Consider the following 18,227-nt stretch of genomic DNA (forward strand, 5'->3'; position numbering starts at 1 on the left):
TCAGTTTGTGGTGGACAGTTATAAGTGACAGGCAGTCCTGAACATGGAACTCTCAACCACGCTTCAGAGGTTCAATCAATTACTGGGCTTTATAGCATTAATCTTTAAAAATAACGCTGCCCAAATCCTAACAATATGCAATCTGTGCACTTATATTTTTAGAAGAAATGTTTAAAGTGATAAGATTCATTAAGTCAAGAGTTGATAACGCAGGTAAAGCAATGAGAACATGACAAGAGCTGTGTCACTGTGGCTTTAGTGCCTTTTAGTACCATGTGGAGTATAAGATTATAATTATATTATTCCCATTTATTCATATCAAATGTATCTATTAACTAACATTAAAATGCTTAATTCTCATGCAAATAAAATAAAGGAACTGATTTATTTAGGATCATTAGGCTAGAATTTGTTGTTTGCAATATTAGCACCTGAACAGTTAAGTGATTATGAATTGCTACCTAAAATGATTGTGATTTATTTTGATATTAAAAAATCAAATAATTCAGTGGATTGCTATGGCAACCTTTAACCTCTGGACCTTGGTTCAAATCATGTCTCTCTCTGATAATATGAGTGATTTGGGCTGATTTCAATCCAGTGTTTAACTGGTGGGACCCACCATAAAGCTAGCCACTGATCAACACAAATTTGCACATATATCAGTCAGATAAGTTACAAGGATATCTAGTCTGTATGTAATTGTCACAATGGTGCTGTGGAGTAATGTGCTTACATTACTGAGGTTTACACTGGATTGGACCTATGTCATGTGTGGCCTGGAAGTGCTTGATGCTGACGCTAAATAACCAAACTAGTGAAATATCCCAATTAAAACATTTAATAAAGACCAATCAAGGATATCCTGGTAAGTACTAAATGACTCAGGTACCTTAAATATGCATTGTGAGTATCTGTTTTCAGAAGTGAAAGAAGAATTGTAACATACCTTGACAAGTAAAATAGAAACAATTCAATTGAAACTTGTCAGGTATTAAAGACATTCTGAACTGACTGGCGTTGTTGAGTGATGAATTTAAATTTAAAAGAATTACTAAGACTGAAGAACAGCTTAATCTATTTTTACCCTTGCAAATCCTGCTGGATTTCTTGTTATTGTCAACAGCTAGCAGTCATTAACAATTGGAAAATTTGCAGAAATCTTTTGTTTATCCTCCTCTGTATTCATAACCTGTGAAGGGTGAACCTGTTCCAGGTGTATGCTGCTGAGCAACCAGGGTCTGGGGCCTCTCAAAACAAAAAGTGTGAAGCATTTATTAATTACCAAGACAGGTTACCACTTGCTTACAGTTATTGGTCCCCATTTTGTGGTCACTGATGAGGCAGTGGTGCTCGCCACTGACCTTGAAGAAATCTGTGCACTGGACTATCCTCCTGGTGCAAAACATTGTCAAAAAGCCCAGACATTCTTGTGCCATGTTGACTGTCATAGATTTAAGCAGCATTGATTAATGTGGTTGCAAACATCAGAGCCCATGGGGCTGTCAAGAGAAGACATACATACCCACAAAATCTGACAAAACTAACAGGAGCATAGTGCATGCCCACACCTTCAGCCTGGGCCTTAAAGAGAAGTGTTTTAAAGACCTTTTTAAACTTCTAAAAACTTTAAAATAGGCTTTGGAAAACTTTTAAGAACTTTTTAAGCAGTTCCATTACATGTCAAAACATTTATAAACCATATGAATGTGAACACAATTTTAAAGTGTTGTAAATGTGAGCAAAAATTGTTTTAAAAAGTCATAGAATTTGTGAGCAAATCAATATACTGAGAAAAGAAATTGCAAGATTTGATACCTGAGCCTCGCAACCATTTTGTTTATTCCATATAATCTCCTTCTGGTACAACAGTAGCCACATTAAATATTTACAATTGCCAGAACAAACATTTGGGTAGGTTAACCAGACGTTAGTCTTGGTTTTTCACTAAATGTCCCGGTGTCCTGACAGGTTCTTTTCAGATTGCTGAAATGTCAAGGTTTTCAGCTCCCCTGACTCCCTCCCCCTTAACCCACCCCTCACATTCCATTTACTATCAGCAAATCTAAAAAACCGTTTTGGTGCTCCCTGGGAATTGAAGGCCACCCACTTGTTAAGTGGCTGCGCCTACATGTGCAGAAATCCTTTTCACCTGCATCCAGAGCCAATGACAGGGGTGAAGCTTTTTTTCCCAATATTCAGTGCCCTGATTGGCCGTTCCGTCAGAATGCTCTGATTGGCCAATCAGGAATTCTATGGAGAGTGAGAAGCCAGAGGGGGAGAGTGAGAGGCCACATGGGAAAAGTGGGAGGACAGCCTGTGGGCAAGACCCCCATCACCTCCATTAAATACTGCCCCTTGTACCTCTTCATATAAGCTCTAAAAATTTCTAGTGAAGAAAGTTTGAGAGAAATAAGCAATTAGTTCACGCCAGTATATTGTTTTCTGTATTAATTTCAACATGGGTCAGTTGAACAGCCCAGGCTGTGGAGGAGAACAGAATCACTGACAGTAACTCCTGGTCTTCACGTTTAACTGTGGATGCGTTCCGGAAGTTGTTTGTCAGTTTATGGGGTGAAATGACGGCAAACGCTGTCATCTTTGACATCATTACCACAGCAAAATCTGTGATTGAGTCTTTGGGGAAATAACTTCAATACTTTGCTCAATAGCATTTTAACCATCCATTGTCTCATTGCTTCTTTTTGAGCTTGTGTGAATGTGCTTTACTTTGAATTAAATGTACATTTCCCAAATCTTTCTGTGAGAAAAATGGTCAAAAAATTCTGTAATGTGGTGGAGTTACAATTTAGAAACAGGTAAGTTTGGTGATTATCTGTCACTGAATCCCTTATTACATCTCATTACACAATAATTACAGGATAATTACAGCATCATGGGGCAACAACTTTAATGTAAGAGCCTGTCAGCCTAATATGTTTCACCATTGAACCAAAAGTTAAAATAACTCAGTGCAAACATTGCTGTTCTTCCATTCACAATTGTGCATCATGAAATCAAGGTACAATGATGTAACCAATAATTCCTAAATAATGTATAATCTTAACTTATTATGAAGAAAGTTGTACAGTCAGCAAGCTTTCATTACATTGAGAAAAGATCTATTAACTCCTTCTCTGGCTTCTCATCTTCCTCAGATGGCAGCATTCAAAGAAAATTAGGGGATTACTCTTTAGTGTCCTGGCCAATATTTCTCCCTCATCCGTCATCACTAAAATGATTAGGTCATTATCTTAGTGCTTTTAATGGGACCATGCTATGTGCAGCTTGACTGCTGCACTTTCTACTTCATAACAGTGATTGCGCAAAGAAATTAATTGGCTGTAAAGCGTTTTGAGCTACCCTGAGGTTGTGAAAGGTGGTATATGGTTTATTCATTCCCATTAACCTTATCCTTACCTCATTCCATTGACTCCCTGTTCCCTTGCATATTGATTTTCAAAGTCTTTATCCTTGTTTACATTTCCCTCCATGGTTTTAATTTTTCCTACATGGATCATCTGTCACAGAAAGCACCCTTTGCTGCCCTCACTTTCACCTGGCTCCTTCAGCCCTCCCATCGATAACAGACCTTTCAGTCAATGAACCCTGCTACCTGGAGATCTGCCCCACATCATTCTATCTAGCCATTTCTCTCACTTCCTTCAAAACCCTCTTAAAAATGTATCTTTCAGATCGTACTTTCAGAAACACCCCCATCCACCCACCCTCTTTATCACTCTTATTCACACTTAGTATCTTCTTTCTCATTATTAAGCACCTTAAGATATTTTCCTCATTAAAAAGATTTTGAATGCTTGCAGTTTCAGCTATCATATTTTAAAGGGTCTGGATGGTTGACATTGGTCATGGAAGTGCCATAGCTGAGCATGAAGGGCTATGGGGGTTGGTGGGGGCTTACCTTGGCTTGGGGGTCCTGAGGAGCCATAGGGCATGGGGAGCACATGAGGGGGGGATGGTGAAGAGGTGTGAGGGAGGAAGGCTGGAGGGCCTTTCTGTTTTTATCATAACTGGGATGAAGTCCCACAGCACTGAGGTTGGCCTTTTAAACGCCTGTGCACCAGGCAGCCCCTCCAACTCCATCTGAACCTTTCCCTGGGTCAGCTGGCCCAACTGCCGCCTACATCCACCCCCCCAAGGAACGAAACTCCCCTAATCGTGGGCACTTTCTCCTGAGGCAGGCGGATGGAGCCACAAATTTTCCTGACTCCCGCTATCAGCCTCAAAGAGGAAAACCCAGTCCATTATCGGCTGGACAGTGAGGTTAAAAAATAGTGCCTCTGGGGCTAGTTATCCCTGGAACTCAGAGCCAGGTTTGGAGGTGGAGGAGATGGGAAAATTGTGCAAAGCACGATTGTGCCGGTTCCCCAAAGTGTTCCTGCCTCTTGCTGCTTTTCTGGGAGGCCGCTTCTATGCATTGACAGCAATCTGCCCAACAGTGGTGGGAAGCCATTGAGGTTGATAATTCCTAGTGTTACATAGACTCCAAGCTGTGTCAGCACCTCGGAAACTCAGAGAAGGCAAGTGCACAGCAGGAGGCCAGAGCGGCATAAAAGTTCAATAAATTCTAGCCGTTAATTGCACTAAATGGCAAGCTTGAGGTCTGGCTGTTGCATGATTAGTTCTTGGAGTCTGATGTCATAGTACATTATTTGCAGCACAGTCTCCCACTCCCACCAGCCTCACCACACCTCCATTTCGCCCTCCCTTCCTGCTGCATTCTGTTCAAAAGCATTCTCACTGCAAACACAGTGAAGGCTAGCAGCCAGCCTTGTAATTAAAAATGCTCAATCAAACTCCCATCTCCTCAGCCCACCCTCCATCACTGATTGGATGATGATCCCAGAGGCAACTAGTTAAATGGTTGCTTTCCGGAAAATTGTCCTGGAAGGGATGCTGCTTTCGCAGCTGGGTTTCAAACATAGAAATGGCCGAAAATATTCCATGTTGGAAAAATTCAGTCCTTTGTGTCTATACAGCTCAGTGGCACAGCATGGACAATGGAGGGGCGGGTATGCATTGTGGGGTGAGAGTGATAATTTGCATTATCACTTAATGGCACTGGATATAGCATGGCAAGACAATAGAGGTAATAAAAGGGAGATAAATCAGTATAACCTAAGAAATACTATCGGACTCTGGGGAGATTTAGGAATTGTGGAAACTCTATAACTCACAAATTGCTTGTGATACATCTTTGATTTCATCTGATGAACATCCGAATATCTTAACTAGGTTGAAACAATAAGATCACAACAAAATTAAGGGTGGTTCATTCGACCAGAATTACCCTATAGTCCTCCCATTGCTGCACTTAATTGTTTTTAAAATGGTTTCATGGTTTTTACCTTCACTAGTCTATGTGGAAGTTCAGTCCAACTATTAATCACTCTGCTTGAAGTAGCTCTTCCTGATATCAGCCCTAAATTAGTTTGAACCTATTCTCCTATTGTTTCCTCAACTTAATTTAAAGTAATATTCTGGGCATTCCATCCTATACTCCCATTAGGTCACTTCTATACTACATTTCTCTAACCTTTCCAGGTAATTCAGATCCTTGAAAGTAGGAGTCAGTTTCATGGTTCTTCTCTGCACTTCCTTCCACACCTGAATATCTTCTTTGTTTCTTTGTGACCAGTAATGGATGCACCAGTTAAGGCAGGGCCTTACCAGATAGCTATACAATCTGATCACAAATTTCTCTGACTCTTTTTTATTTTGATCATGTAATTCAACACTTAATTGACTTTGTCAGCTGCTGCACTGCATTGATTGGAAATGTTGAGCACCAAGTTTATTAAGACTCCAAGGTTTCTTTGAACTTCATCCTTCACTGTTTCAACATAATTAATGGAGCATGTTTGTTCCTCATTTTTCCTTTCTACGCACAGTACTTTACAATTATTTACATCAAATTTCATCTACTGTTGTCTGTCCACTTGCACATTTGCCGAGGTCAGTCTGACATTTCTGAGCTGCATTTTTCAATCCCCAGTTTTGTATCATCTCCAAATTTGACAAGTTTGCACTGAGCTTCCAAATCCAAATCCCCCATGCAGTATACTCCTCAAATGAATACCCACGATTTTCTACCCTGACAGACAATTTTTTTATCTGTATTGAACCCATCCAACTTGGGGTTTAAATAGTCATTTTTCACATGGAATTTTATTGAGCGGATGCAAATTCAAATACACATTGTCATTGGATTCTCCATTGTCTACTTCCCCAAATTAAATTAAGGTGGGTTATTGCAGAAGGGTCAGCTACACTGGACTTCCAACATACGGACATATGAACATTTGAGGAAGAGTTCCAAAGGCTCACGAACCTTTGAGAGAAAAAAACTTTCCTCACCTCTGTCTCAAATGGGCCATCCCCTATTTTTAAACGGTGACCCCAAGAGGAAACATCCTTTCCATCTTCAACCTGTCAATGCCCCTCAGGATCTTATTTGTTTCAATGAAGTCACCCCTTATTCTGCTAAACTCCGGCAAATACAAGCCACCCTTATAAGACAACCATCCCAACAGCTGCTCTCCCTTTAACTCACTTATAAATTGACTATTGTAATTTGAACCCCATTTCCAAAAAAGAGATTCAGTGATCTTACGATTGTATTTAATTTGCCACAATCTAAATATGATTGAATTAAAAATTTTCTCACATTAAAAATCATGCCATTTTTTTGCTATGATATCCCAGCAGTGTTGAATACTGTTTATTCTTTTAATCTATGCTGGTACATTTCATATTATTACAATTGGTTAGCTTACCGTTACAATGCGCATTTGCAGCACGTGGTAATACTTCTGAGTGATACTTCTACTGAGTACTGAGTAATACTAATACTCTGTAATACTAATATTTCTGAGTACAATGTGGGAAAATGTGAAGTTGTTCACATTGTCCGGAAGAGTATTGTCAGGAAAGTATTACTTAAATGGAGAATGGCTGCAGAATTCCAAGTGTAGAGGGATCTAGGTGTTCTAGTTTATGGGGAGGAATTTCCCCCTGCCGGTGGGCCGGTCAGGAGCGGGCGCGGACCCGGGCGGGCGCAGGAGCTGATCGCTGCCCGCGAAACAAAGGAGTTATTTAACGAAGGATGTTAATACATTAGAGGCAGTTCAGAGGAGGTTTACTAGATTGATACCTGGAATGAGTGAGTTGTCTTATGAGGAACGGTTGGACAGACTGGGCTTGTTTCCACTGGAGTTTAGATGAGTGAGGGGTGATTTGATTGAAGTATATAAGATCCTGAACGGTCTCAACAAGGTGGACGTGGAAATGGTGCTTCCTTTTGTGGGTGAGTTTTAAAATTAGGGGTTGCTCTTTTAGGACAGAGATGAGAAGAATTTTCTTTTCTCAAGAGGGTTGTGCAACTTTGGAATTCTCTGCCTCAGAAGGCAGTGAAGTGGGGTCATTGACTATTTTTAAGGCGGAAATAGATAGATTCTTGTTGGGCAAGGGAATGAAAGGTTATCGGGGTAGATGGGAATGTGGAATTAGTAATATAAACAGATCAGCCATGACCTTATTGAATGGTGGAGTATGCTCAAGGGGCCGAATGGCCTACTTCTGCTCCTGTTTCGTATGTAACTGTATACATACTGGATTGGTGACCTCCTGGGTTTCAGTCACACTAGAGTAATCAACACGCATAGTGAAAGCCTTTTCTTCCAATATGTTATTTGAGTTAAAATAAAATTTGTGATTTGAAAGTTTGGTTATTTTGTATGTCTATATTTTCCTAATGTAAAGATTAAAATAAAAACACAAGATATTATTACAACAGTAATTGCTAAATATGCATCACAAAATCAGTTGCATAATGCCTTCAGAAATATTTTATACTACCTGAGTGTGTATAGTTGAGACAGTGATGTTACTTGTAGGGCAGGATTTTTACCTTGTCGGGTGGACGGGTCTGGGAGCAGTCACGAAGCTGACTACCACCCGCAATCGGGCCCCAACATCGATTTCACGCTGGCTAGCCAATTAATGGCCAGCCAGTGTGAAACGTGAGCTATAATGCTGAGTGCTGCTGGGGTGGGGGGGGGGCGAGAGGAGCACAAGCACGGAACTTCGGGCACGCGTGCGGGTGCGCGCAATGAAATCTCCCTGACGCACAGAACCTGGAAATCAGCCCTTACCTGGTCTGGCCTACACGTGACTCCTGAGCCACAGCAATGTGGTTGACTCCTAGATGCCCTCTGAACAAGGGCAATTGGGGTTGGGCAATAAATACTGGTCACTAGCCAGCGATGCCCACATCCCAGGAACGAATAAAAAGAAAATTAATGGCCTTAATAAGCCTGTTAATTGACTGGAAAATTGCACGATGACGTCGGGACATTTGCCCGCCCACTCACTTTATGGTCGGGCATGCGCCCGCCCGATCAGCGAGAAATTCAGCCCATAGGGTAAGCATCAAAATAGAAATGGCATTTCTCTGGCATAGGAGTAAAATATGCACATACCTGCATACAAAATATCATAAACCTAACTACCTCTATGGACATACAAATAGTCGTTTGGTAGTACAGAACTTGAGATATTGCTGAGACAAGAGACATGTCGAAGCTTTTCATCTTACACTATTTGGGACACTTTACAAGAATGCCAACATAGGGGGAAGACAACAATTTATACTGTATATGAAGAGAGTGCTAATTAGTTCGCAAGTGGACTCTGGTTGCCAAGTGGCTTCTACCAATCAGCACTCTCTTCACATAGAGTATAAATTGTTGTCTTCCCCCATATTGGTATTCTTGCAAAGTGTCCTGAAGAGTGCAAGATGAAAGCTTCTACATGTCTCTTTTATTCAGCAATACCTCTATGGGATTACAATCTGCAGCAGGATCTTTGGATCAGTGTTTAATTACTAGTCAAAATCAGTTACAAGAATTTTTTTAATGCTATATACCTTTATATATGTTTAAGTCTCTTATCTAAAACAAACCTATTTTTGTAATTGTAATAAATACCCACATAATATACTTTTGCCAGTCATTTTCTTATGATTTCTGTTTCCTTTTTTTTATTTTATTCTGCTACCAACCTTAGAGCCACCTAATACTGCCAGTGTTCCGGTTACAGTTCGGAACTCCTGGCGACGCTCAGAATTTTTCTCTCAGCCAGGTAAAAGTTGTGCTTAGTAATTTCCACCTTCTGTTTTGCTTCCTGTACCTGGGAGTGCTTTTGGACACACTAATGATCACATGAGTCATTACCTGCTTTTCTAGATTTGCCTACCTCATTATATGCTGCATAGTTGCCAAAGCATGCCAATGTGGGAAAAAGCAGCTGTAAAAGTTGTTCATAAAAAGCTTTATTTTGAAATTAATGTCAACTTTTAGGAATTCCAGAAGGTTTAAAAACGTTGTCACTATCATAAAACTTGTCAGTTCCTAAACAGCTGGAGACTTGTGAATAGGGCCCACCTAATAGGACATAAAAACGGTGCCCTTTCCATCATTAAATACAATAAATTGGAGTTAAATAAGAACTTCTACAGCACAAAACAAGTCTAACGAACATTTACAGGGAATGTTGAAGGGTCAGCTACACTGGACTTCAACAGCTGCTCTCTCTTTAACTCATTTATAAACTGACCACTGTAATTAGAACCCCGCTTACAAGAAAGCAGTTCCGTGATCTTATGATCCCATTCTGTACGCCACAGTCTGAATATAATGATTGAACTAAAAATGTTATTATCACAAATATGGCATCATTGTTACTGTAAGATATCCCTGCACATCATGGACGTTGGTCTGTGACGACCACGTCAACACCTTTGTTAAGAATAGTAACAATTAGTATTTCTCAGCAATCAGGGCTCAAAGAGAGTCTAAGTCCTGGTCAAAGCTGGCTATGAAAAAAATAAAGAATTTCAGAAATAGCCATATGCTAATATATGCTGAGTATCAGCACTAACAATGTTCAGAACCATTCTCATTTAGATATGGGCAAGGTGACACTATTTACCCATCATAATTGTTTCTTCTAATTTGTTTAATAGTTGCAAGATAATCACTGCATACATTTAGAAGACATTTTCAATCTAATAATCTTATTTGCCTTTACTTAAAATGCCAGTCTGATACCTTAGAAAACAGTACCTAAAATTGGTAGGGTTGGCAACTATGTGCATTGCAAACCCTTGGGACTCAAATGTGTTCTGCCTACTAATCTGCCTGTTTCACTATTTCAGGTGACAAATAATAAAAGACTTAAAAAAAAAAATAAAAAGAATCACAACAGCATGGTGTTGACACAAAAATTCTCCACAATCCACAACTGTATCCTAAAGTTGCTTAAATTAGTAATTGCTGGATATCACCAATAGTTGATAGTAAATTCCAGATCTGTGGCTCACTTCCTCTACCATCACTTGCTGTTCTGTTGTAATTTTTGGAAATCATTTTGTTGGTGGTGGGTCATGTACAATTACCTGGTCATTACAACCTTTTGTTCACTATTGTAAGCTGAGACTTCCACCTGTCCATTGATGGTTTCAAAAATTGGTGAGCAACATGGATTGCTCACTGCTGTCCTGGCCAATTTTTATCCCTCAACTAACATCAAAAACAGATGATCTTGCCATTTATTTCCCTGCTCTGTTTCCTACATTGCAACAATAATTGCACCTCAAAAGCACTTCATTGGCTGTAAAGAGCTTTATGGCGTCCTCGGGCCATGAAAGTTACTATGTAAATACCAGTCTTGCTTTTCTTTTTATTTGGCATCACTAATTATGGCAAAATAATAGCATTTCATTTCTACTTCACCATCTTCATTCACGCTCATCATGGTACTGATTGCAAGCTCCAAAAAACTCACTTGATGCATCCACACAACATTTAAAGAAAGTGACAAATTTCTAAATGATCTTTACTGGCCTGACATTACAGTGCTGATTGCTGGCTCTTTATTGAAACTGCTTGCATTTGGCAGTCTGGTTGGACATCAACATATTAGAGCAAATAGATTCATAAACCATTTAGAAAAAAATGTTCCCAGTGTTACTACCCGCTACATGTAGGTCTGCTCCATGGACAGGTGGAAGCTCAACCCATGATTGTTAATCCTTTATAAAATTATTTTTCTTTATCTTTCAGCAGAAGTGGAAAGCAATGAAAATATAAATGTAAGTATATAACATTATTGTTTTATCTTTGTAACATGGCCTTGAAAGAGCAGCAATTCTTCCGGACCGTTAATATCTTCAGTGCAGTGTTGTGTGTCATTGTCAGAGTATGCTTTTCAATATTATAATGAAAAATCACCTTGATCAGTACAGAATCATTGAGCACCATGTGTATAGTGATGTTTTTAAATTTGTTTACCCAAGTTGCTGAATATTCAAACAATTTTAATAACAGCATTGTGAAAAATGATGCCTTTCAAAGACAAACGAGTGATGTTAAATTAAACCTTCAATAAAAGTTACAGGATCTGATAATGTTTTATTTAGGGTCCTTCTACAAATTTAAACAATGAAGTAGCATACAGTTATTTTATGATTTCTTCATGAACATTTTTTTAGCTCTTGGTGTACCGTGAACCAGTCCTATCTACCAGGCCCATGCCTGGGTGTTCTGGGATGGACCCTCTGGGTTTCCCTCCTTTTCTCTAAGGGGAAACTGCTGGCTTTATGTTGGTGAATCTCCATGGTAAATCCACTTTGATGAGGATCTTGCTATAATAGGGTACTGTATGGAAATTATACTTCATTATTCCATGGCACAGTGCACTAACACTACCATACTCTGCATCATATTTAATTACTACCAGAATGGCACCATTTCTGTTCATGATTCATGTACCCTCTCATCCCTTATTTCGTTGATAAACTCCATTAAGTAGGAGCAGAATGTTTATTTTCCACATGACTTAAGCAGGTTTGATTCTGATTTTTTTACCTTTGAAATTGTGATACATTTTAATTAAAATGAAATTCTGCATTGGAAGTTGAGCTCTCGGAATATATCTTGCACACCAGAAAATCTTTGTATCTCTTTGTCTATTGATTATTTGGATGATTGGCTTACAGTACCCTTATCTGTAACAGAAGTCACAAGATACAGAAAGTTCAATCTTAGCTTTTCCATTCAGAAGGAAAAACCTACAGTTCTCCCTCCCATCACAGTATCCAACTGGCCTTATCTCCTCTATTTAAAACCTGTTGCAATATTTGTGAAAATGTTCCTTCTGGATTTAGTCCTAAATTCACCTTTACCATTTTGAACTTTGAACTAAAGTAAAAACAATTTTTTACTTTAACATTGTTCCCATTAAATTTATTCCTTATATTACTTCATTTAATTTAGAATTTTAGAACCTGTCTCAGGTTCATTCTCTCAGTGCTCAAAAGCACAGGTTTTAGCACTTGCACTTGTAGCTAAATACTCTGCCGCTAAAGCTATTATATTTTAGGTAATAAACATTGAGCAAGGAGTAACTGAACATCTTCACATGCTGTAACCTCAACTAGGCAGTTTTCAATGATCCTCAGTTCCTAACAGAAACTAGGAACAGCAGACTCCAAAGTCTATAGAGAAGAATTTCTTTTTGGTTCCGACACGCATGTGATATTGGCAGTACGCCCAGGGCGCGTACTCAAGGCCAGAGTTGAGGAAGCTATTTTCAGGTTCTGGCCTTATTTACATTTTTCAGCCAGTTTCACAGCTTAGAAATGGATTGGCTTCTGCACAGTCAGTTGTCGTGTAAGGCTTTTTAGGGAGGGCTTCCTGATGGGGTGGGGAAAATGGTTTGGCATGGGACCAGAAATTCTTAAAGAAAGGATAGTAAAAATTGAATGTGTTGACAAATGGGTGTACAGGTGCCCCACCAGAACTTATTCTGCTGGTCATTCTTTTAGGTCAGCATTTGAAAAATCCCTGATGATTTACGTTGATGTTCAGCTGGTAGTTATCGAGATTTAGTCCTATAACAGCAGTTAGATGTTTTATAATGGCTCTGAAACTGTATTGAAGCAACACATTGTATTTCAATAAAATGATAATAGAAGTATCAGTATTATAAATACATTCCAATCTTACTAAGGTGTCTTTCACATTTTGATTTTTTAAAAAAAAAAGCAAAGAGCAATCAACGGAATTTTAAAAAAAAACCTCAAACATGGGATAAATGTAAAAGTTAATATTGGATCACATTCTTCAGTCATTGTCCCTTTAGGGACTTTGCTAAGGTGACTTACAATGGAATAACTTGGGAAAGACCTTTGCCCAGTCAAAAATAAGTGGAATTAACCTACATTGCTTGTGCATATCTGAAACTTAAGGGCAAATTTTAACTACCCCCAGCTGGTGGAAATGGAGCACTCCATTTCCACCTTGCAATGATTTCAATGCTGCTGTATTTTTTAGCTACCTGTGGCACCTCCTATGTTTATGTAAGTTGGAATCCTATGACATACATGAGTCTCCAAAGACATTTTAACTGCAATTGAACTGGATGCCTAAATATGAGACTAATCGTGGTTTCACATTTTAAAAGCATTGCATGCATGCAGTCAGTTTCATATAGAAGAATGCAATTGCAACATCTCTCAAACAGAACATACAAGTGTTCAGTTTAGTGTCATGTTTGAATTATAATTTTTTCAATACCGGATACGTGAAATATAATTGACTAAAAGTTGAAGCAACAGTAATGCTTTGATGTTTCCAATGTACTGCATGTGGAGGGAAAGGGAGTGGGATTGCATCCATACATACTAACTAGAGAGGTCTTCTGGCACAGTGGTAGCATCTGTATCTCTGGGTTCAAGTCCTCCTCTGGAACTTGATGGCCAAGGAAGGTGTGTTCATGATGTGGCCAAACAGGTTGATTATCAGCCTGTACATCCTTCCAATATGCCTGATGGCAGGAAGTAAGAGAAGGAGAGTTTCCTGGTCAGCCAGTACTTTGCCAAGCACAATTATGGACCAATCCAATGGAAGTCCATGGGTACCAATGCCATTTTAGGGCATGGTAGCTAAAGGAGGAGGAAGATATGCAAATTTAAAAGAAAAGGGAATAGAGCCAGAGGACTGATGAGAAGAAACTGTAATGTTTGCTTTCAAAGAGGGACATAGAACTAATCCAAAAAACGATAGTAAAAGCAAAATATTGGAGATGCTGGAAATCTGAAATAAAAACAGAAAATGCTGGAAAAGACTCAGCAGGTCCGGCAACATCTGTGGAGAGAGAAACAGAGTTAACATTTCGTGCCCAAGGAGTCCTACTGGATTTGAAACATTAACTCTGTTTCTCTCTCTACAGATGCTGCCAGACCTGCTAAGTTTTTCCAGAAAATTATAGACCAGTTAGCTTAATGTCAGTAGTAGAAAGGATAATTGAATATTTTACAAAAGGTGAGATAACAAACGTTCAGAGACCGAGAATATAATTTTAAAAAGTAGCATGGAGTTCTAAAATGAATTCCATGGGACAGATTTTCAGAGTTGGGCCGACTCCATAAGTCTTTAAAAATGGTGGGTGGGACCTGGACATGGAGGTCCTGCCTCCATTTCTGGCAGATCACGTTTTTACTAGCGGGGGAATGGAGTGGAGCGTGAATCCCGCAGGCCGGAAACCCGAGCTCCACCGGCCAAGTTAGGAGCTGCAGATGTGAAGACAGAGAGAACAAAGGGAGAAAACCATGCAAGTTTACTTTTTTTTTAAGATGGCACAGCTGTCTGTTGATCCTGGAGGGGCAACCCGTCCAGGAGACGGACAGCAACCACAGCTGTCGCCTGGCAACCGTTATGGGTCTGCGGGCGCGATCTCTCCCGTGATCCGTTAAGCAACCCCCACCTACTTTCCAGCCTGAATCCACCACGTTATCCTGGATGTGGTCACAGCATTGCGAATTAAAAACCTCAGCCTGCTCAGAAACAGGTCTTAATAGACCCATGATTAACATCAATCCGCCTGAATTGGCTGACTCTGAGCCTGAACCACCGTCATTGAAAATTGCCTCCGATCTCAGCCTCAACCTATTTGAAAATCCAGCCCAAAGAGTCAGGGGTCAGGGAGGCGCATGAATTATAAGATGACTACAAAATAGAGAACAAAGGATAGAAGTTAAGGGAACTTTTTCCAGATTAGTAGAAAGTGGGAAGTGGTGTCCTTTAGAGATCCGTGCTAGGAACAGTGCTCATCACCATATATACAAGTGGTTTGGACTCAGGAATTTGAGTTATTGGACGGAATTTTCTGTGCTCGCTGGCGTCGGGCGTGATTGATGGCATGAGTGGACAATGTGGCGCTATGGGTTTTACGATGGCAAGAAAGCAGTTTGTGGTCGTCCACTCAGCCTACCGATGGCAGACCGCGTTTCCCACCATTGGATGTTGGGAGCCTCATTGTAATACATCTGCATATTATTATCAGGTCAGGCAGCTGGAATCGTACCCCCATACTGGATCGCCCATCCATGTCAGCGGGAAAGCTTATCTGAGCTTCCCCCCTCCTCCTGACCCTGGCACAGACTGCAAACTCATGAACACTTTAGTGGACTGCAGAACAGTTGGACAATTGCACACATTCTACAATCTCCTCACTAAAGCTGGCCCTTGGAGCAGTCACTGCCGGAGGCGCACACAGCCCCTTGCTATGTCAACATCCCAGTTCGGACCAGTTTTCCCGCATGGTTCAAGCTAACAGGGCAGCCATGCAACGCACTAATCTCTGGGCATCCAAGTGATAGCTAGCCCTCTCCGGGAAGCACTAAGGGACCATACACCCATGCTAACCACGTGTATCTCTCTTTCATTCTGCAGGAGGAGTAAGACCATAAGACATAGGAGCAGAAATTAGGCCACTCGGCCCATCGAGTCTGCTCTGCCATTCAATCATGGCTGAGAAATTTTTCAACCCCATTCTCCCGCCTTCTCCCCGTAACCTTTGATCCCCTTACTATTCAAGAACCTATCTATCTCGGTCTTAAATACACTCAATGACCTGGCCTCCACAGCCTTCTGTGGCAATGAATTCCATAGATTCACCACTCTCTGGCTAAAGAAGTTTCTCCTCATCTCTGTTCTAAAAGGTCTTCCCTTTACTCTGTGGCTGTGCCCTCAGGTCCTAGTCTCTGCTACTAATGGAAACATCTTCCCCACATCCACTCTATCCAGGCCTTTCAGTATTCTGTAAGTTTCAATCAGATCCCCCCTCATCCTTCTAAACTCCATCGAGTATAGACCCAGAGTCCTCAAACATTCCTCATATGTTAAGCCTTTTATTCCTGGTATCGTTCTCTTGAACCTCCTCTGGACCCTTTCCAGGGCCAGCACATCCTTCCTGAGATACGGGGCCCAAAATTGCTCACAATATTCTAAATGTGGTCTGACCAGAGCCTTATAAAGCCTCAGCAGCACATCCCTGCTTTTATATTCTAGTCCTCTTGAAATAAATGCCAACATTGCATTTACCTTCCTAACTACCAACTCAACCTGCAAGTTAACCTTAAGAGAATCCTGGACTAGGAGTCCCAAGTCCCTTTGCACTCCAGACTTCTGAATTCTCTCCCCATTTAGAAAATAGTCCATGCCTCTATTCTTCCTACCAAAGTGCATGACCTCACACTTGCCCACATTGTATTCCATCTGCCACTTCTTTGCCCATTCTCCAAACCTGTCCAAATCCTTCTGCAGCCTCCCCGCCTCCTCAATACTGTCCCTCCACCTATCTTTATATCATCTGCAATATATCAGAAAAGTTCTGAGTATATCAGAATCATGGAGCCTGGTGAACTAGCCGTATGCCTGATGGCCTACAGAGCACGAAGACGATGGAGGAGAGAGTGACGGAGGCTCCTGGCTGTGCAGAGGCAGGAGCAGCAACCTCAGGGTGAAGGGGCGATTGGGGCTCCTGCACATGCCGCCCAAGAGCCACAGTGAGCCATCACAGGCCGGTGCCTAGCAACACCCAGGGTCTATAGATGCCGCCTTACATTCTGCAGATGACCAAGAACCAGTGTCACAAAAGACAGCATATATCTAGGAAACTGGTTGGTCAAATCTGCCAGCCACTGCAGGATTTGGCACCACGGGGACATGGAAGGCATCCACTGCCAGTGGCTGTGCAAGTGCTCAATTTCTACACCAGTGGCTCCTTTCTGGCCTCCACAGGTGACCTCAGTAGGATATGACAAGCCTCCATCTACAAATGCATTCATGAGGTCACGAATGCCATTTTTGCGAAGACACACAACCTTGTGCTTTTCACCAAGGACCAGAACAGTCAGGATGCTAAAGCAATTGGATTTGCCCAGATCTTGGGTTTCCCACAGGTGCAGGGTGCAATCAACTGGACTCATGTGGTGCTCAGATCTCCATCGCAACACATGATGGACGACTAAACAGCAAGGACTTCCATTTGCTGAATGCACAGCTGGTGTGCGACCACCATAAACTCATCCTACAGGTCTGCACATGGTTTCCAGGGGATGTGCACAATGCCGACATCCTCAGTTGGTCACAGATCCCTGGAGTTTTCCAGGGTCCACAGATGCTGCAGGGCTGGCTCCACGGGAACAAGAGCTAGCTGCAGAGGCCGTGGCTGATGACACCCGTGTGGTGGCCTCAGATGCAGCAGAGCGACGCTATAATGAGGGTCATGCTGCAGCTCGTAACTTGGTGGAGCAGACCATTGGGATGCTGAAGATGAGGTTCCAGTGCCTGGACCAGACTGGTGGAACCCTGCAATATAGTCCACAGAGGGTGTCAGTCATCGTCATCTGCTGCGCTGCAACGGGGAGACAAGCTGGCTGAGGAGGAGATGGAGGAGCTATCTGTCTCCTCTGATGAGGAGGACATTGACGGGGATGAGGGTGAGGGGTCCTCGGAGGCGATGATGACGGGGATGAGGCCCTCGCACTGGCTAGATGAGGCAGGCATGCTGGGGGTGCCCTCATAGCTGCTAGGTTTGTGGAAGATGATGATGACATGCAGTGAGGTGTCCCTGTGGATCCTCATATTGCATTTGTGAACGTTTGACTCCAGTCTGGCATATGGCAGCTTGAATACCCTCTGTGATAATGCTCCTGTCATGGAGACGCAGTGGAGGCCCTAATAGTCCTCGATTCCAGGAGAGTGATAAAGGCATGCAGTGAGGACACTCTGTAGATTTTCCCATAGCCTCTGAGAATGTCTGACTCCTGTCTGGCTGAGGGCAGCTCCTTGCGTTCCATG

The 18,227-nt window shown here is 41.5% G+C and overlaps 1 protein-coding gene across 16 annotated transcripts in view; it reads left to right on the forward strand.

Moving 5' to 3' along the window:
- LOC121287879 (LIM and calponin homology domains-containing protein 1-like) overlaps positions 1-18,227 on the forward strand; it is a 518,147-nt gene that overhangs the window by 422,572 nt on the left and 77,348 nt on the right. For 10 of the 16 annotated variants that reach the window (XM_041205922.1, XM_041206441.1, XM_041206524.1 and 7 more), the window contains 2 exons: positions 9,088-9,162; positions 11,145-11,173. In XM_041205922.1, coding sequence (XP_041061856.1) covers positions 9,088-9,162; positions 11,145-11,173 — 104 coding nt within the window. The remainder of the gene's footprint in view (positions 1-9,087; positions 9,163-11,144; positions 11,174-18,227) is intronic. The other 6 variants (XM_041206013.1, XM_041206600.1, XM_041206192.1 and 3 more) reach the window with 3 other exon arrangements.

Source organism: Carcharodon carcharias, chromosome 1, assembly GCF_017639515.1.
Source record: "Carcharodon carcharias isolate sCarCar2 chromosome 1, sCarCar2.pri, whole genome shotgun sequence".
NCBI classification, from domain to species: domain Eukaryota; kingdom Metazoa; phylum Chordata; class Chondrichthyes; order Lamniformes; family Lamnidae; genus Carcharodon; species Carcharodon carcharias.